This window comes from Branchiostoma floridae, chromosome 8 (assembly GCF_000003815.2).
Source record: "Branchiostoma floridae strain S238N-H82 chromosome 8, Bfl_VNyyK, whole genome shotgun sequence".
Taxonomy (NCBI): Eukaryota; Metazoa; Chordata; class Leptocardii; order Amphioxiformes; family Branchiostomatidae; genus Branchiostoma; species Branchiostoma floridae.
The window spans coordinates 12,968,196-12,989,260 of NC_049986.1; the positions used below are offsets into that span (position 1 = coordinate 12,968,196).

The following is a 21,065-nucleotide window of genomic DNA, read 5'->3' on the forward strand; positions in this document are numbered from 1 at the left end:
TCGGCCGAGCTAAATTCTTGATTTGTAAAGGGGGCTTTAGAATTTCTCAGTGCTGGGGTTCCAGCGCTGACTGATATCTTTGACCAGAATAGCCTAAATGCAACGCCACTGATAGACGCAGTATGGTGTCATACTTGATTACGTACGTAGACTGCATACATGTACCCGGTAAAATAGAAATGACAGGTAGTAATGTAGCATTGTAGAACAAGTAAGTTACTTCAACGTAAATCACTTATGAAGGGTATTGCTAGGGTACTGTAACATAAGGCTTGCCCTATTGTACGTTTGCTTAGAATTCCTTGATTTCTGACTCAACAATTATTGTACATGATAGCTATCCTCTCACTTTGACATAGTTCGGAAAAAAGTGAGCAAGACAAACTTTGATTCTTGTTGTTGTTTTCTCAGGACTAGAGCTAGCAAACATCGGTCAATCCAACCCGTCGTTCGACGACAATCCTCCGGCTTACGACGCATGCGTGGTACCTGACACAATTTGGACTACGTCACAAAGCGGCCTTCCCGGCAACCCTGCCGTCAGCTGCCCAGACATCGTCATCGTCCACAACGACAACATCGAACCAGAAAACACACAAACAAGATCAACACAGAGCGTAAACAACGTAAACACCACAGGAAACAACAACACAGACTCCGTATCAGAGACAGTGTCGGTGGCCTCCACATTACCAGCGTACGACGACTACACCAAGTACCCAACGGCGCCCCCTGACGGAGAGGTGAAGCATTACATCACAGATGGGGCGTCACCCTTGCAGTCAGTAGGTTCGTCTGTACAAAGTGTCAGTTAAGATTAAGACTTGCTTAGGCTGAACAATCGTGTTTGTAAATAATATAGTAAAATGAATTTATTTTCAACTAATGTAAGTATTCAATCACATAATCAGCAAATAATACACAATGTGTAAGAAATGTGAAAACGTTAATTTGTCAAAACCAGTGGAAATTCATTGTTTAAGGTGGTTGCATTTCATTTCATTCGACATTTTTTTACACATCTAATTGTTCTTAAGCATTAGGCCAAAGTAGCCCAATTCTTTGACATTAAACTGTCCTCAGAAAATTGTAGCGATATGAATGTTCAAGCATGAAAGGTGCGCTTGAGGAGCTAACAAAGCTGTGCGTCAGGGTAACATAACGTTCTAACAAGTATCTGTCTAAATGTTGCATTAACACTTAATTTTCACACTAAGAATATGTTCTGACTACACCTGTTGCTATCATATTCCTAGTTTTCTAAGAAAGTCAACCTCAAAATACAAGTTTCTACTTTTGCGAACTGCTATGGCATTCAAGCCACTACATTTAGAAAATTTCCTGATCATTGCAAAGATAAGAATAAGGGCTCATTATATCATTTTCAAATCCTGTGTCACAGCAACAATTGATAATAAATAGTACCACAAGAACTACAGTGAAATAATCATCAACTTGAATACACAACTAGTGTGCGCCTGTCTCTAGGTGTAGTTTTTTTTCACCCTATATAGATTTTGTAAGTACAAATATACTTCAGAAATATTCTGTTAAGTTTATGGGATGAAAATTAGATTAAAGCAACCCTTAATTCTTTTCCTCTTTTGAACATTAGTACATTGGCATAATATTAGCATCAATGTTTATATTGGCTGCACCGTTATCACCTGTGTCCTCTTTATATGAGAAATCCAAATGATATATTGCAGAGTAATAAAAATATACCTACAGGGAATAAAATGTGTTTTATCGTCAGGGAATCAGTTGCAATAAAATTGCAGTGAATACTTTTCTATGGTGTCATTCATCCATCATTATTAGAATGGATTACATTCCATGTTATATCTGATGATTGTCGACAATACATAATTATGATATAATCTTATTTCATAGTATTTGATGTGAAACAATCTATTTGATGAAATGTCAAGAATAAGTATCCACTTTGTGGACTATCAAATCATTTTCTAGCCAGTTTTGTAATTGGAAAGTTAAAGATATATTACAACAGTAGATCTAGAGGCAATAGACATTATTTGTTCTCTTCTAATATTTAAAAAAAAGTAGCCAAAGTGGCTTAATTGCACTTTGGCTGTACCAGTACAATACCATACAATCTTGAGAGCCTTTCAGTGTAACACTAGGATCTCCTCTATCTTGTATTGTTATACTTTTCAATTAATAGTCTCCAAGTCCTTTATACAGACTACAGCAGCAGCTTCACACACTGCCAAGCTAAGGAACTCTCTTGATGACAACTGTTTTTCACCTGCATACACTCTTCAAGCCTTCAAAACCAGAGATAATTGCTGTATTTTAGCATAAAAATTCCCACCACTTGTCAAATTTCTAAAGGTGGTTAAATCGCTTTGCATTAAACAAACGTTACACACCCATAAAAAATCTACATTTAGTATTGCCACAGTGAAATTTAACTGAAATATGTGTCTTTTGTTCCCACTGCAGTAATTGTAATACAAAAAAGGGCAAGAAATGACATCTGCATTGTGTAGATGAGAGTTAGACCTTCAGCTCTGACAACACACAATATTACTGATGAGAGATAAAAAAAGTTGTCTTGCAAAGAAAACAGTAAGTTTTCATATATAAAGTGACTGCCCTTAGATCTATACCTGCATGTGTGAGGCTTGACAGGGTTGTTACAAGAAGATCTGATACACAAACATCATACACAAACCTGAGCTCACACAACAGTATTAGTATTACTGATAAAAGAATTTAGCATCCACAAAGCAAGAGGATGATACTTTAAAGCCGTGGGGAGGGGGAGAGGTGTGACAGTGACGCTCCTCGGATCACAACCCTCCGTACAACGCCACCTTTGCCAGCGACAGCGACTCTACGGAACTCTTCACGCCCTTCTCGTACAGGATGTACAGGTGTCCGCTGTCCTCGCTCAGCATGGTCATGGCGGAGTAGCCGCTAGCCTGCGGCCAGATAGTCAGACTGGACGCCCAGGTGGTGCCGTTATCGTAGCTCCACCTCAGGGTCAGGTTTATTCCTGGATGGGGCAGAATAGAAATGTTATATTGTAAGTGGCTAATCACCAAGCAGATCCTTGGTGGTGGGCATGCAGTATCAATTGTCCATGCAGTATCTGTGGTGGCAAATGGTCCTACAGTGGCAAATGGATAGGGCTGGCCAATATATAGTGCCTGCCTACCACCAATGATCTGCTTGGAGATCAGCAAGTGGCTACATAAAACAGGAATGCGTAAATGGTGATTCTAGGAAAGGGGTATTGACCTGTAATGCTGTTACAGTAGTACCTGAAGATACCACAAGGGGGTTAAAAATTGTGCCATGTAATTCTTTGGGACCTGAATGACTTCCTACATACCAGAATTCATACAAATCAATATCAGAAAGATTTTGAGTTAAAACACAAACGCAACAGTAACCCAATCGTAGATAAACCTCCTTCATGGAGGTGACCAAACTTACACTGTACGTTCATCATAATAAATTGAAACTTAAACCCATGATACTGTACTCACTCTTTGTCTTGTGTGCTGGGTTGGAGAAGAACAGCACACCGTTACTGTACCACTGACTGGCCATTGCTCTGGGCTCGATCAGCTTCTCATCAAAGCGCAGGTAATCCAGAGGGAAAGACTCGGCGCCGTCAAAGCTGCGCATGATGACGCGGCAGTGACAGTGGTAGGTGTACTCATTCCTCGCGTTCAACAAAATCGAACCGTCCGGGAGCTCCAGCGGCTGATTGGAAGACAGACGAGTGGAAACTGTGTTTAAAGTACTCTATACTCTGTATCTATTTAAAAAATGTACAATAACATAACTGCATTCACTTCACTACAAAGAACACGTCTCCATATGCCTGACACATTTCCCATCTTGTTTTTCATGTTCTGTCCTGAAGTCCTGTCCTGGATGATACAAGAACAAAAGAAATCCTCTAAGACAAACCTGATTTTCATCAGGGGCAAAGTCTCCTGCCTTCTTCTTCTGGTCGTAGGGGATGGCCTTCCTTGTACCTCCGTAGCGCCACCTGGAGGAAAATGAAATCACTGTGTCCACTACTAGAATATTCTGACCACAACTTACTAGTACATATGCTTCTATTTAAGTTGTTTTACTAGAATTTGTTCTTTTGTTTGTTAACAGAAAATTTGTATGAGGTCAAAATGTTGTAAATTAAAAGTCATGATATATTTTAATATGAGTGTGAGCCATGTTCCCACACCTGTTGCCATGGCAACTAAAGAGACAGTAAACACCTGTTGCCATGGTGTTACATGTGTTACTAAGGTGACAGTAAACAGGAGTTGCCATGGTGTTACATGTGTTACTATGGAGACAGTACACACCTGTTGCCATGGTGTTACGAAGAAGACAGTACACACCTGTTGCCATGGTGTTACTATGGAGACAGTACACACCTGTTGCCATGGTCGTCGCTAAGGAGACAGTACACACCGCCGTGCAGCAGGTCTCCATGGCCACAAACTATCAGCCGACCCTTGTAGGGGTCAAGCTTTTTCTGGGGAAAGTAACAGGTAATGTCTTTGTTTGTGCCTTTATTTTTTTGCCTTAAGCCTGGTGGCATAGCTTATGATTTGTGCCAATTTGTCTAAAGCACCAAAATTTGGCACACATGTAGAGTTGAATTTACTTGGATTCTACATATGTATTAACGGTGCACACACCAATTCTTCCGCGACAGGGGTCCGAGATAGTGCGCGACAAAAATGTGACGAAAGGGTCTCGAGGGTCCGTGTTTGAGTTCAAATTTCTCATAATCTGCTGCGAAGTGGCATTTAATACTGGCATGGCTAAAAAGCGTAAGAAGTGATGTGTTTTTGGTGCAAATTGGTTTTGGGCCCGAGGGTCACTTCCTTGTATTTCTACGCGTTGGAAGTGATTCGCCGTTGACCCAGATTTCCCGTCCATATGCGGTCTGTGAGCCGTGTTGGTATGCCTCGCGCGTCGGGTTATTGTAAAAATCTCAGTGTTACGATTTTCTTTATTTTTTGCCTGATTAATCTTAAGTGTATTCTCTTTCCGACAATATCAGTCATTTTCATGACTAAACTATAGGTGATGGGTTTATTTCCACGTCAAAATTCCCCTTTTTGTGCATACTTTTTTGCGTGAAAAAAACTTTTCTCCCCAAAAAATTATGAAAAGTAGAGAGAGTGAAGAAACTGAAACCCGGCTGTTCTTAAAGCTGGAGTGATACCCGTCATTCTCATATACGGCTTTTCTGCTTTAGATCTATTTTCTTGAAGAGACGGCCTCTCGACTTGGGGGTGCGCAGCCTCGATTTGAGACCCCAAATAAACTGGGGTGTGCACCGTTCAGTTTCTGCTCCGAATCAACTTCATGGTATTCCAGCTTACGGCTTTCGACTGTGGAATCTGGCTTTCTGGATTCTGACTCAGCCCGGATTCCAGCTGTCCAGATTTTGTCTGGTGATAACTTTAACCTATGTGATTTGGTCTATTGTGTAAACAAACAGGTAAATACAGAATCATACTGAAACATAAACAGGTGACTGAACCAGGTGGGGAGAAATAAAAATACCTGGACGCCGTACCCAGGACCGGGGTCAAAGGTCATGGTTCCGATCTGTTCGGAGATGTTGCGAGGGTGACTCCAGGTCAGTCCGTCATCAGTACTGTTGATCAGGAACAGAGTGGACACATTGCACCTGCAAGTCATGATTGGAAAACAGCAGGAAGGGAATTAATATTTGTTCTGTTGTCTTTTACATTATACTTTTACATTGTGCAGCATGTTCTAATCACATGTACAGTACATGTAATATAAAACCAAGACACAAATCCAATTTTTGTTAGTCAATGGTGACTTGTGACGGTGAGATTGTAGTGGAAAGGGGACTTTATTAGCCACCAAAATCATGACTTGTTTCAACACTGTCGTCTAAGTGTCCAAATTGCTGATTCTTGTTCCACGGAAAATAACGTTAAAGTTCCAGTTGCAAGCCCCCTTAAAAAGTCCAAAACTTTTCACACAAAATTGTGAAATATGTGACCTAACAGAGTTCTTACTTGTAGTGGTGAGCACATTGAATATACATAACAAATATGGTGGATGTTGTCTCATCCACAAAGATGGACCCAGCGTTGATGCCGTCCGGAGATCTGTCATCCGCCACAAAGTCTGTAGGAGACCAGGTCTGACCTGAACAGGAAATGTGGGGACACAAATAGCATCAGTCCTGGACTCCTGGTCTGATATTTAAAAGGTATGATATCAAGCCCATAAAAAATGATCATGGCTCATAGTGGCAAATGTGCCGTTGTTGCCACACTGGTGCAACAAATCCATGTGTGATTTTGTAACTCTTTTTCACAGATTAGCCAAAGACACTTTGTGGTTGTCACTCCACCGTCATGGTAGATATACTGTACACTCACTCACTCACTATAGAAATAGCCTTATAACCATATTATAGGAAAGTTCCCTTGAACTTTGAATATTTGTCTAGTGTTGAAAAATTCATTTTTCTTTTGAGTTTTGATCAAATAGCATTATACAAAGACATCTCAAGCTACATTTTAAACATTACTAAGAAACAAGAAGAAGACGCACAAATGTATTACTATTAGAATAGTTTCAGAACCCATGTTTTAGATTAGTCATAGAAACCATGTGTACTGTATTACGATCTTTCGCATCAATATGCCTGTACTTAGCCCGATAGGGCATGAATGTGCAATAAAGGCTATTATACATTCTTCTCTATACTAACTTGTAAAGTACCTTCCCAAAGGGCACAAGGTCAGGGCAAGGCAAGTATCGAACCAAGGCCCTACAGCTTCCAAGTCAAGTGCTCCAGCCATTGCACCACACAGACCTCACTTTCAAGCCCATAGCTATTGGAAAGTGGAGCCCAAGCCTGTCCTCCCTAAATCTTGGGAGTGCTGAACTGCAGTCCCTTACAGTGGTATTCAAGCACAGTCCCTACAACACCAGAGGGCACCACTTGAAACTCTCTAGACCTCGCACTAAACTGGAAGTCCAGAAGAGGTCCTATCCTGTAAGGGTTTTGAAAGCCTGGAATGAACTCCCGGTGGATATTGTAATCCAGAACACTAAACTGCTTCAAAAACAAGATAGACAGATACATTGAAGCCATGCTTGACGGAGGAGCAACAGTGGGCTACCCGCCTTCCAGCTCCTGACCGCGGAGGCACTACAGTCTCTGTGGTTTTAGGTAAATTCAGGTAAGTAGGGGTTTTGAGGACTCAAACCTTTGACCTCTGGGTTCCAGACTCACTAACCTTTATCAGTAGACCTCCTGATGGCTAAAAACTTGGGCCCAGCATCCCCAGAGCTGTACTTCCGGGCACCGCACAGGGCTAGCAGGCTCCCCTGGGGGGTGGAGACCAGCAGGGGGGTCCGGTAGATATCCACCTCCCCCTCACCCCCTCCACTCAACCACAGCAGCTGCTCTTCTACAACAACAGGCGACACCTGGAGAAAGGTAGCAGGTAGAACTTTACTTCCATGCAAAATAAGTTCAATGTTATTATGTATTTCTATTTCATATTGGGTAAATGAAATACAGTTGATGAAAAATGGTTTGTTCAAGAACGTCCTCATTCAAACAACATTAAGTGAGTTGTTTTTATAAAGATCACGAGGTTATTTTGTGACCAAGGTACAAGTCTGACTAAGCCGGTACACATACGTTGTTAGTCACTGTCTTGTATCGACTTCAACTTCAAGGACGTTCAGGCACTAAAACAGGGATAATCATTGATAGTCCTACAACTTATGTATCCTTGTATCTGCACTTACCGGTTTGACATTGGAAATTAAGATGGGGGACGATGAAATAGTCGCCAGGAAGCCAAAACACAAGAACACAACAAACATCCTGACTTCCTCTTCCGCCATTTTGATCGAAATTTTTTCACTTTCGATAACTATCGCTAGAGGTCGCTACTGCATAGTGTACCGATCTATCCATCAGACATCACTCCGTTTTCCTCACAACAGAAGTGAATTATCACCTTTAACATTAAAATTACGGCATCTTTTAATGGAGGGAAGTCTTTTAGCGTTATAATCGCTCAGCTGTCTATACATGATAAAATCCATTGGTCTACACAAGGACAACTTACTCTGGAGAAAAGGTGGAAGCTATTGGCTGGCCGCTGTGCGGCGTTGTAAAAGCCACAACACAGACAACGGGCTATGAATATGCTCTTCGATTGACCTAGGAGGGTACTACATATCGCATCTTCATGGAATGGTGTTTATGAACGACAATATTTTACCTGGTAAGATAGTTAACTGTTACATGAAATACCATGAAAATAATTTGACACAGGATCGGGCGTTGCGAAAGTTAATCATTTCCTGCATGGCTAGGTACAATCATGTCAATCATCTATGAAAGATTAAAGAATGTTAATGATGTTTGCACTTCTTCGCAACATTCACATCTCTAACTATTTGGGAGTGGCAATCCGACCGGATGAGTAAATTTATGAAGAAAAGTTTGGAACGGAAACAGAACAAATTCCACACTGTGCACGCCTATGTGGCAACCGCAACAAACCACAAAATGTCGCCTCACTTCATTCACAGCAAGGGGCGGACATCTAATCTTAATGTGACTTGAGGGAATTCTAACTATGACACTTCAAAGAAGAGTGAGTCAAGCTGTGACGAAAAAGGCGAGAATTCAGCTCGTGCTCGGCGCGTGCCATGTTGCGGGGGTGGAGAAGAATTCTCACTTTCACCTTATCAACATAACGTTACAAATCAGAGACCTGACACCATTACGTAGCTATACAGACATGTGACAATCTGACCATATTTTGACAAAGCCTTATACTAAGTGGTTTCCTATGATGATCTTAACTCAAAGGCACGCATCTTGCCAAATTCGTGAGTGTCATAAATTGTTCAAATTCGTGTGACTGTGCGCAAAAATATCAATGCTGTTTCAAAAAAAGAGATAAACGATATCCGCACTAGCACATAAGCCCAGAGAAAAGACGACTTGTCACTTTGGATATCAAAGTGCATAGCCATGTAGTCATATCCTACATATATAAAACTGTGTGTATATATATAGTCATCATTGTTCCTCCTCTTAATGTAGAGGTGACGCATTCAGCTGTTACTTAATCGTTAGATAAGTAACGTTACCAAGTACCTCATATGAGGACGAACTGAACTGAACTGAATTACTAACTGACTATCTATAGTAACGTTACATGTATTTAATAGTACTATCCTCATCACCTGTTTGCTGTCAAAGTTAGCTTTGCACTTCTTATCGGAAAATGTAATCGAATATACGTGAACTTTGCTTTATCCTGGCTCAGGGTGGTACGAGCCAGTTCTATTCGTACTGCAAACAGGCTGACGAAACGCCAACCTCTCACCCTCACCTCACACGACCTCACTATCAGCACAAGTTCATCACGTGTGTTCAGCGTAGTGCACTTTACTCTGTAGTAATGATGCAACCGTACCAAACTGTGCCCACGCAACATACGCGCATAGCACGACCTTCGTAACATCACTGGGCCATTGATGATACAAATTTGTGTAACTGCTTGCCTCTTCGTTACAGTAGAATGCATGGTAAGTTGGACGTGGGCCACAGTGGACGTGAGCCAAGGTTGGCCCAGCTGGCGGAAGTGTGCGCCAAACTCCCTGTGTGGCTGCAAGGTTGTCTGAGGAGAATGATGGCCAATGCCAAGGTCAAACAAACTCTTTAACATCACAGCCAGACATCTATAGATTTGTATCGGCTCTTTCGATAAAAAAAGTCCCTGATACAGCTTTCCACATACAGTACAACATGTTGAGCGTGAAATATTAACGGCTTTGACATAACGTTATATCGTTCTTCCGGTACTTTTAATTTTCAATTTTTCGTTTTTCGTTATTAAGTTGGCGGAGAGGAGTGCGGCGAATCGTGCAGTCTGGAGAAATATCACGGAGGGAGCAAGGGGCCAGTCACTGGCCTAGGCACTTAGGCAGGGTAGGCAGGGTATACACCCGATTCTTTTGTCAGCTGTTCCTCTTAATTCGTATTTTTCCCGCGCACAAACATTCCTTCTTCTTGTCGTCTGCATTGTTTACATTACCTGACGATGGATCATGCAGGCCTGAGATGGATTAAAACTTTTCGCGCGCTTTTTTCGCGCCCCAGGCATGACACGCCACTTTTGCGCCCTTTGCCCCCGTCACATGACGAGCGCGAGGGGTCCTGTTACCATATTTGGGGGGATTTTCCACGGACTGTGACCAATGGTCACGAGGCGTGGTGTTTATCTTGACGTAGTTTGAATGGCGCCTTGACTACACCAGTGTGTTTCCCTTTGTTTGGCGGAGACACGTCATAGCCAGTCCCTAGGTGGTTTCACCCCAGGGGAATTCAGGGAATTCCAGCCCAATTACTCAGGACGTGCTCTCATTGGTCAGTTCAACATCATGGACTATTCCGATAGGGATGTTGTTTTAAGTTTCAATAGAAATCATTATCATATTAAGTATTTGATGCCTTTTACATGACATTAAGTAAAAGTGTAGAATATTTATAATGTATGAAATATATTTTGCTTTGAAATCTCCACCTTGCTTGCTATTATAATATGGTGATTCATAGTTCAACTTCCTGCACCCCCTGGAATATAGTAGTACAGACTACATTCTCTCAGCCGTCAATCATGCCGCCAGGCGACCATATTCTCGGCTCCTGATTGGTCCATTGAAATAGCCATTACGTCAGTGTGGATTTGAATAACACAGGATTTTTCCATGCAACGGTCATTCGTAGATCACGCCACGTTACTGGTAGGGTGTGATCCCCATTCAAGCACCGCTACAAGCCAAAAACTCGGTGTTTTGATCCATTTGTTGCAGTTTCTGTTCCTCAAAAGTATCAGCAAGGACAAGATGGCTTCTGTCGACGCCCAGAGACTGATCGCGCTGTCCATCGGCAAGCTGCAGGCCTCCCGATCACAACGTGGCGGGATCGACTTGCATAAGAACCTTCTAGTATCCCACGTACTCTATACGGCTCGGACTGCGTTGCTGACCGGGATGGTTCCCGAGTACTACCACGCTGAAACAACAGCAGTGCAGACCGACGACGACACCGTGGATTGTCCCGAAAGGGTGGAGGAAGTGGCCGTGCCAGTCCCCGAGAGTAGGGAGTGTGACTCAGCGTTGCCGAGTGGGGAGGGCGAGGGGGAGACCAAAACCCTTTGTACACTCACGCCGGTTGTTGACCTCGCCCAACCGCCGCTTACATCAGCAAGCGGAAATGTCGACTCGCGCCTACAAGAGACTGATGTAACCCTGACCGAGACTATGGACAAGGAGAATATTTCTACCGAGCAACAACAGAACCTAACCACGACCTCGCTGCAGCCCGCTGTGCTCGGTGAAAGGTGCGCGAACGTTCCCACGGCCTCGTGCGACAACAAGCGATCGGCGGCGCCATGTTCCTGTTGTCGCAAGCGGAAGCAATCCGAAACCGAAGCCGCCTGTGACTCAATTTCCCCCAAGAAACGGAGAATCGAGCAGCAGGAAACGGACTCAGAAAGCGACTCGTGGGAAACAACAGAGGACATGTGTACGGAGTCGCCCGTTTCCAGTCTTGTTAGCATCTTCAACTCAGGATTTAAAGGACTGGTGCACAGCTCGATTGAACTAGAATCCGAGCCACCACAACAAGCTGTGCCCAGATCGGGACCAAACTCATCCAAACAAGGACTCCAGCAGTGTATGCAGGAAGTAGTAACTTCTATCGGGACACTAGCCAGACCGATTGTTGCATTCTAGACTCACCAACTTTCCTGTAGTGACTGTATATAGTAATTTGTTTTTGTACCACTTCATATCTGCCGCCCTGATGCGCTGTTCTTACGAAACAAAGGCAGATGTTTGTCGCAGCCATTCCACTGGCTCTGATACCATTTTCCTCAGCCGCATGTGCTACAAAATCACCTTACTTTCGAAACTTAGATGCATTCGCACCGAAACAACATCTAGAGGAAGTCTATTTGTGCCAAATGTAGTGTAATAGAGGCGTGTTTTGACCTGCGTCATTGAAGATTGGATGGTGCTCGATTTTCCTTTGTCTGATGATCTCGGTGACGTCAGACGATCATGTATACAATTATGCAGGTCAGCGGAGAAGGGCCTCGTGGCAAGCTGGCAGACAACTCCAAATCACTGCAATCAAATTCTGTTGCTTTAACGAGTCTAAATTGCATCTTTTGAATCATGTATGGCCATCGGATGCCAGAAATTGTGCTACATGTTTTGGTTAGCTGTTGCAAAATGGTGTTTACTTTTTCGTGTCTGGAAGCGAGGACCCAATTTCCGCCAGCGTTTGATGCAAATCAAGTTTCATTGTTATGCATCGAGCAAACAAGGGTGCTAGTAGCAGGGGCCCAGGTCGGGGTTTTCCCGCCGGGGTTCCCCTCTAGTCTCCAACCATCTGTGCCCCTAGATGTCTGTTTTCTTCTGTTGTCTTACCGACACTACCATATTTGGTATCAGGAATGTAGACAGGCTGGCTGAGGAATTCTCGTGCAATAGCGGCAAAAAGAACAGCTGCCCCAGGGCCAAATCTGTAAACACACAAGAAGATGAAAAGCTGCTAGCTTGATCTTTTGTAAATATTGTAGTCTAGGGAAAAACTCGACAAGCCGTACAACTCCTGTACTCATATGAAGAGTACTTACAATGATATTGTACATGTTTTTTTATCGTTAATTTATGCTGGAACCCGAGATGTGAGATTGTATGGTTCAAAAGACACTTGAGCCTGATATGTACATACTTGCAATGTGACTCGCTGTTGTTATGGTAACGCAGGTGATGCGTTGCCTTACGTCATGTTCTGGGAATAAAAAGTCCCATCGGATGATGACACATGAATATCATTGTGCGTGTGGTTTTATTGTGAATATTTTATGTGCATTTTCGCGCCTCTGTAATACGATACACGATGACATAAGTCAGTCTGAGTTCAGTTTGGACCGGTTTATCCGGTACCTGAACTAGTTCACCAGACATTGCAACATTCTAGTCCCCAAGAATGTTTTAAGGATATAGACTAGAGATTTATTTAATCGACGCTGCGGAAGGAAAAATACAGCACTAGCAATGTGCTATTTTTTTGTCTGGCAAAATACAAACTGGGCGGCAGATTTTTTTAAATATTTTGCAAATCATTTGCCAGATTTGGTAGAAATGTCAACGTGACAGGAAGTTGGGCGCAGGTGAAAAGAGACTTGAGAACAGGAAATTGCCAAATACGCCGCCAAACTCCTGAAATCCGTCTTTCCGCAAGGCTAAGCTACGCAGTACAAGACCTTGAGCACCCGTCTGGCGATGTGCCAGTACAGACACAAACACTGAGCGTTTCTGAGAAGAGGCGGTTTCCGTAGCCACAAAAGGCTTGAATTCGAAGCCTGTGCCTCAGGCAAGAACAGAAATATCCTCCCTTCCACAGGAAAACAGGAAGTAAGGGTGAATATTGAAGCCTTTTTGAGAACAAGGAAGACGCCTCAAGTGCGAACAAATTGCCCGAATCATATATCCCGTTATGATAACTCCAAATATGGTGAATAAAACACCAGGGAATTAGAATCCCCCATGTGTCGTATCACCTGCTCATCAAGAGCGGCGCGTTCTGTGAAACCAATTTTACTTTCATTGAAAGCCGACTGACAGAAAAATCCCCATGAAAACCATTCACTGGCCTACGTGCTGCTATTATTAGAATATATTTATTTTGTACCGGATTGTGATCAAATTGTAAACGTTTGTGACTCGAGTAAACGCACTGACACCAGCAATTTTCACTTTTTTAGTGCCTTGGTAGGACAGTGACGGTATATTATGATCATAACAAAGCTCTAACGTTACCACCAGTGAATAGAGCAAGCGTAGTGATGTTTGTTTTGGGAAAAATGTCTAATGCAACTCCTGTCTCACAAAGCGTCCGCACGGTCGTGTGATTGTTTGGTCTGACGTCACCAGGAAACTAACCCGCGTCACACCAGCTTTAGGTTCCTCTCAACAGACATTAAACTATTTCCTGTACTCTATACCGGTCTCATGAGTCATAAACGTACCGAAGTCCATGCCTATAGTGTTTATACATACATGCACACATGGTAAAGGAAACAGTGGTTAGATGTACCATATGTCTACATGCCGACTGTGTTCAGCTGGCATTTATTCCTCGGCGTACAGAACGTAGTCTAATGTATTTCTGTGAAATTACTAGTACTCAGTTTTCCTCTGTAATTCGATACAATCGCATTGTGGTTTTTTTTCTAGAAAAGGTTCGCTTTTGTGTTCAGGTTGACAATGGATTTCCAATCCTATAAATGAACCGCAGATCGATTCAGCAACCCAAACAATAATAATAATGTTACATGAATTTGCTATAAATGTCAAACATAGGTTTTAAGAAATGCATAACGTTATATAACGTCTTATATGTATTGTGGATAATTCTGATGTCAAATCCCCTGCTGCGTGCCCTTTGCCCCCCTCCCCCACCGAGAGCCTGTGTACAAAAGGTTTTGTGGTGTTGACTAACTGGAATGGCAGGTATGCAAACACAAAACCGCAGTGTTCGGGGCACGATGCACTGCAGACAACCGTATACACCAGACTACACACGGTATACAGACATCCGAATACTTGTCTGACGTTTGATAAGCACACACACGACTATACATGCATTATTGTAATTTTATACGGCACTTGTTAGGGATATGCATTTATGCAGGCGACCTAAATTTTACCGCACCATGAATTTTCATCAGAAATCCTTCATAAGGGCGTTCCCCGTTCCACTCGCCCACCTGAACCGGCTTACGCTAACCAAACAAATAGAGCCGTTACCAATAGCAACCAGGTAAAGCTGTCTCAGCCTAGTTCGCGAAGGGCGTTGGCCGATAAATTATAGTGCACGTCCCATGTATTAGTGATTGAATTGCATGCGTGGCAACCGCCTATGTTATGGTTCACGCAGCCACAGCAGAACATCACAGTGTTTTGCTATGGCGTATTCCTAAACGTAACCGCCTATCGATAATCATTTTGGGATATATCATAATAATAATGGAATATATAGCTCTAAAATATCAAATTGATATTTGAGAAAAATATGTCGTCACTTTTTAATTTCCGATTCAATACATATGAATAATTTCCTCTGGACAAACATGAGTAGCATGCTTATGGATTAGATTCCTGGGGAATTAAAATTGAGGAAGTGGTTAGCTGACCGTTATTACATTACGTGTCACGGTTTGGTGTAAACAGGAAGTCTTTACATTGTGGAATGACCGGCCTTTGGATAGAGACCACCACTCAAAATGTCACATTCAATTGTTTCGGAATGGAGTGAAAAATTAAGAGAAGATAAAAAAAAATATATCTGCGTTGTGGCACTTAACAATTTCTAGAACATGATATTTTCCTCTTTTTTAATGTTCATGAACATTCCAAGCAATTTATAATCATTCGACAATAATTCTAATAAAAGTACCAATATTAAAACCTCGCGATGAATTGAAATGGACAATATGAGGTTATATGAAGAGAGAGATTATCAAAGTATCATATGTCATTTTATGTGTGCCAACTGAAGAACAACAACAACACGAAAGAAGCATAATTATTCACCTTCATGTCCATAAACGGTTTATAACATCAATGTCTAATATAATTGCCTTTCTGTCAGATCCCAGAAAACAGGAAGTATCAGAAGGGATCCCTCCTTCCGTCCATCCAGGGTTATTAATGTACCGGAGCTTCCGGAGTACGCACGAGGAAATTGTACAGCAGAGCCACGGGGTTCTGTAAGGCAGGAAATGGTAATGATGGAAGATTGTTATAAAGACAGGGAAATGCCTCCTAAATCGTCACCACAAATAGGGAAATTTATATTTGTCCGTTTATATGTTTTTCACAGCAGAATCATAATGATATGATAACATAATGTAATGTTGATATTTTTTTTTGTTTACATACTTTTATGGCTAGCGCCTGACATTGTCATTACCTAGTGTAAAAAAATCAATGATAGATTTGATGCAACATTCAAACATAGCTTTCACCTGATTCGTTAGCTTTGTTTGTTTGTTGCACTTTTCTACATTTTCTTTGATATTTGATAACAGAGTGATTCACATAGATACTTTTTTTGTATTATTCCGATTTAATTTTTGAAATTTGCAAATTATGTTTAGTATTGTTATTGTATGATCTAACTCTTGATTCATTTTGATATTACACGTCATAATTTCAACTTATTTCATTTGTCAATTTTGTTCAGTTTTGATTCATATCATCATGTTTCAAGTTCCTGGGACATGCGAGGAGGCCCACGAAAGTCACATTTATAGGCTTCTTCTCCCTGCATGTTTATTAATCTCATGTATATTCATTGTCTTAATCAAATCAAATCAAATCAAATAAATGACCACACGGTTTCTCGTGGAGCGAATACGTTTTCAGAACAAATCGACCTTTCGCAAGTCTCTATTAACACACATCTCTGGGCTGAACAAATACTACAAGCATAATTTGGCTCAAATGGGGAGATATTTTGCCGAATCAGCCGTCCATAGATAGGAACAACTCATTTGACAAAATATCTCTACTGAATTTAGTTGGGCCAATTTTTACTACTTTTTACTATCCCTTGGAGTTTTCTAGTGGTGCCTTTTGCAGGGCGGGATCAGCTAGAGAATAATAATGACCGTAGGTGGAGAGAAAAGCTTGTCCAGACGTCACCTGACGTGACAGTCTCTATCACGCACTCATCACCAAACAATCATGTTAACACGTGTCATGTCGCACACCTGCAGTTCATGATACCGCTCATGTGTGTCCGTCCATACAAATGAGTTTATACTAGAGGTCGGGATTTCATCAGTACGTGCACGGCGACCGTTACGTGGGTTACCGAAGACGGCACTGACGTCGACGTCGACGCACGCCTGCGTCAAACACGCCGGAAGAATCCGCCCACGACCGGTATCGCTGACCTCGCCCACTTGCATTGACACTGAACAGATTTGTTATAATTCGATTTTAACAGCGTGCTGGTCCTGTAACCACATATGCTATATGAAGATGACATTATTTTCATCGGTTTTGTTCACCCTATTAATTCTTCTCCACCCACATAATTTTATGCCGATTCTGGAGGCGTGTGGCCCATGATGTGGTTCATGCGTAGCGGAAATAAAATACTTACTGCTTGGTATCAGGTGTCAATATTTTGACGCGATGTATAAGTGTGAAAGTAGCAAGTCACGCAGGGGCTCGGAAACATACTCTCCAAGCAGAGGTTCGGCTTCGGCTGTGTTTTGACTTTATTTTGGCGTTTTTGTCGAGCTTTCTATTTGTATGCATTCTTTATGTCCGCCATTATTTCTTTATGTGCGACATAGAGAAAACAGCTGCAGTACAAAATAGAAAGCTCGACGAAAAAATGCCCATATGTTTAAAACAGCCGGAGCCGAACCTCTGCTTGGAGAATAGGATCTAAGTTGAAATTCGATTCGAAAAATGTCAAGTCATCCGTGAATTACATTTCGGCTCTAGATATCGTATACCGTGCCTTGGTGACAAAGGTCATTGGCAAAATCTGAATTTGTTTATTCAGTATGCTGACGCATAGGAAGGTGTTAGTATCCGTGCGGTCATTGACCTATCTGCTCACACTCCGCATGGATAATCGTATAAACGTGATATTCAAGGCCGTGCCGCGCGGGATATTGGAAAACCGTTACATTTGCGCCTGGCGCATCCCAAAGTCAGAACGTGCGTTTTCAAGGTCACTACGCAGTACGTGCGTAACCGTTACAAGTAGATATACAGACAGTGGTAAAATTATGTGGGAGTAGGAAGTTGCCTCCAAGGCCTGTTAATTCATACGAACGACTACAAGAGCACGTAACCGTTTTCATGACATTTATTTTTCTCTCTCTCTATATATATGTATTTCATTTCATTTTATCTATTTATCCAGGGACAAACATGTTGCCACTAGGGCGGTTTTCAATGAGCCACGCGCAAATAAACATAATAAAGGTTCAATTCAACTTAAATGCATCAAAGATAGAAAAATACATGTATTATACAACAAACCAAAGAAATGCACACTAGTGACACAAGCAACTCAATATAATAAATAAGTTCTACACCCTTGATATTTGCCCTCATTTACCATTGTGTGAAGTGTGAACCACAAAAAAAAAAAAGAAACCTGGAAATTTCGCGAAAATACTGAGCCGAACTCTACATCTTCTTGGAGATTAATCCCGTGTCCACGCACCTAGGTTTTGTTGGCATGAATATTGCAATTCGACCTAACGTCTCAGACGTTGACGTAAGTAGACAAATGAAATGCGTAAATCGCTCAGTATAAAAACATCGACCTACATAGAAACAGCCTAATATTCTACAATTTTGTATAATCTAAACATTACTTTCCGTGACACATCTATCGCGCCTTTCTGATATGCTAATGTAATCATATGAATTGGCTTCGCTCCGACGCATGCACACCTACACACGTTGCCATAACGACCACTATAATATCGCTAAAAATAGCAACCATTCAAAACTGAGAAATCACGACGCTGCTCTGATAGCGGCGAGGCAATCAGGTCCAAAAATAGCTTCTCTCGGCGAACGTTTTGAACTCCCGCCAAGTTATATGTAGCATATGGATGAAAACGGTCGCTAGTACGAACTTACAATGGGTTCAGACTGGTACCCGATACGTAAGGTATATATTTAGTTCCCTAGATATAGACTTCTAAGTTCTAACACACGTTGTCATCCCATTTCCCTTTCATGCTAGTAGTAGTTAAGGCTTTGTCTCGACATAAGAGAAAGAGTTCCATGATCCAGATTTTGTGGCTACTACTTCTGGTTTGTTCTGGTTTTGACAATTGTTTGTCAACACATTTTATATATTTTTTCGGTATTTATTATTTAAAAAATTCTATTTATCGTTACCTTTAATCACAATTGCTTCTTTACGTGCGTAAAATTGCACAGAAGAGGATACGGTGGATTCATCTTCTGGACCAACATAAATTAAACAATGTCTCTGTATTTTTGTCAATTTATCATTACTTTGAATTACTTTGCATACAAAACTAAGATTAAGTCATATGATATTATTTTGACCTCTGACCTCTCTTGCTTTGTTTAAGCAAGTTTCTTTTTTTTTGTTCTTCACATTCTATTCAATTATATCAATGTAATTGTACGACTCTGGGTAGAATAGTGATTAACATAACAGTGCAACACTAATGGAGATCGAAATAAACAAACAAACAAACAAACAAATAAACAAAGGTCAGCGAAATCACATCCTTAATACGAAGTTTTCACGAAATCGTCTTCCGGGAGGGACGTTAAACAGCCTCATTACTCATACTTTGGGTACCTACTGGCTGCAAAATACACCAGATTATTATTATCATTATTATTATTTGTATTGGAATGTGAGTTATATAGTGATATACGTAATTCTTTTATTAATGCCCTGAATTTTGATACACGAGCTAAACAGTTAGTAAAAGATGAGCTTTTTGTATACATAATGAAATCATCTGACAACATTGTACTGCAAAAACTCTGTGAATTCATATACACTTGTTTCAAGAAGAGAAAAGAGACATGTAAATTGTAGAATAGTATAGCATTACATATTTGACTATTTTGTAAACGATAGATGTACTTATAGTGTAGCATAGCCTTAGTTGTTCTGTCTCTCCCACTGCCACTGTAAAGATTCTTTACAGCAAAGGTTTATGTAACTACTGCATTTAGCCCATATGGGCAAGGTCATGCAAATAAAGATCATTGTCATTGTCATTGTCATTATTAATTCAGCGCTAGCCGTTGGCATGTCTCTTCATGGTTTTTACGACATCTAGCGACTAAAGTTTGTAATGCATTCGGGATCTATCAGGTATTGCACAACTGGGAAGTGAAATTACAAGATCGAAAGTGTACGCAATAAAACCCTCTGTATCGGAAGCTGCCGTCGGGTGAGCCGTGGCCTAGTGGGCTTCTCCTCTGAGACGAAAGCAGATCGGAACTACCCACTCCTGTCCTCGGGTTCGAATCCCGTGGGCTGTGGGTGCCTGCTAGGCTAACTCGACACTCATCCTTTTGACTTCTTTTTCTCCTCCGTCTCTTTGTCATCATTGGCCTTTACTTATGAATCTTATCTACTGCTAAACCTTATATGATCTTACATTATTTTTGTATCACAAAACAACTCCTTTGTTAGCGAAAAATTACATGATTGTTGTATCAGCAGTTTTTCATTACTATTTCAAGCTCTCCCTGAAAAGCAACACAATTGAAACGTATGAAACACGGACTGTAAAAGTCTTTGTCGTGGATGACGCCGCTTTCGTTGCAGTCCATTTGGTGGTGTAGTAAAATCAAAGTCATGGACGTAGCCGCTTACTAAAAGCGATATCTGACGTGTAAAGTACAGGCGTCGGCTATGCACACCGAGGTATTGCACAAACAGGGCAATAGTTGCGTGAGCCGGATCGACTCAATATCATAAGCAGCATTACAACATGTAGTTCTCGGGTGAGCCGTGGCCTAGCGGGCTTCTTCTCTGAGCCGAAAGCAGATCGGAACTACCCACTCCTGTCCTCGGGTTCGAACCCGGGGCTGTGGGTGCCTGCTAGACTAACTCGTCACTCATCCTTTTACCATCTGCGTTGATCTTAAATACATGCACCTTGGGTTTCTTTTTTAATAATCGTCAGTACCTTTTATATCTATCGATATTTGTTTTTCATTGATTACTGGTTTGTAAAATAACAGCCCCCTTCTTAGTAAAGATCAAAACTGTTGTATCATCCCTGTGATTTGATTTGTTTTTATTAGAATTGCAAACGGTACAATACACGAGGCTTACAGGCAGCGGTATGCCTGTGTTGTGACCCACACATAAATACATAGACATAGCGTTACATGTAACAGTGATACAACGATCAAGA

General features: G+C 41.6%; 3 protein-coding genes across 5 annotated transcripts in view; 2 read left to right on the top strand and 1 right to left on the bottom strand.

The window, feature by feature from the left end:
• Positions 1-1,216, top strand: part of LOC118421701 (SCO-spondin-like) — a 5,894-nt gene extending 4,678 nt beyond the window's left edge. For both annotated transcript variants that reach the window (XM_035829167.1, XM_035829168.1), the window contains exon 4: positions 412-1,216. In XM_035829167.1, coding sequence (XP_035685060.1) covers positions 412-815 — 404 coding nt within the window. In that variant the 3' untranslated portion in view covers positions 816-1,216. The remainder of the gene's footprint in view (positions 1-411) is intronic.
• A 516-nt stretch (positions 1,217-1,732) lies between these two features.
• Positions 1,733-7,945, bottom strand: LOC118421700 (sialidase-1-like). 2 transcript variants are annotated; one of them, XM_035829164.1, is made up of 8 exons: positions 7,810-7,945; positions 7,290-7,482; positions 6,054-6,186; positions 5,566-5,692; positions 4,422-4,522; positions 3,949-4,030; positions 3,519-3,738; positions 1,733-3,022 (listed from the first exon to the last, which is right to left on the bottom strand). In XM_035829164.1, the coding sequence occupies exons 1-8, from the start codon at positions 7,906-7,908 to the stop codon at positions 2,817-2,819; spliced, it is 1,161 nt and encodes a 386-aa protein (XP_035685057.1). In that variant the 5' UTR covers positions 7,909-7,945; the 3' UTR covers positions 1,733-2,816. The 2 variants fall into 2 exon arrangements, with proteins under 2 accessions (XP_035685057.1, XP_035685059.1); XM_035829166.1 differs by having other exon boundaries at positions 2,719-3,022; positions 3,569-3,738.
• A 2,844-nt stretch (positions 7,946-10,789) lies between these two features.
• On the top strand, positions 10,790-12,927 carry LOC118420913 (immediate early response gene 5-like protein). Its single transcript, XM_035827987.1, has one exon. It carries the CDS (start codon positions 10,795-10,797, stop codon positions 11,821-11,823), a length of 1,029 nt encoding a protein of 342 aa, XP_035683880.1. The 5' UTR covers positions 10,790-10,794; the 3' UTR covers positions 11,824-12,927.
• The last annotated feature ends 8,138 nt before the right edge of the window (positions 12,928-21,065 follow it).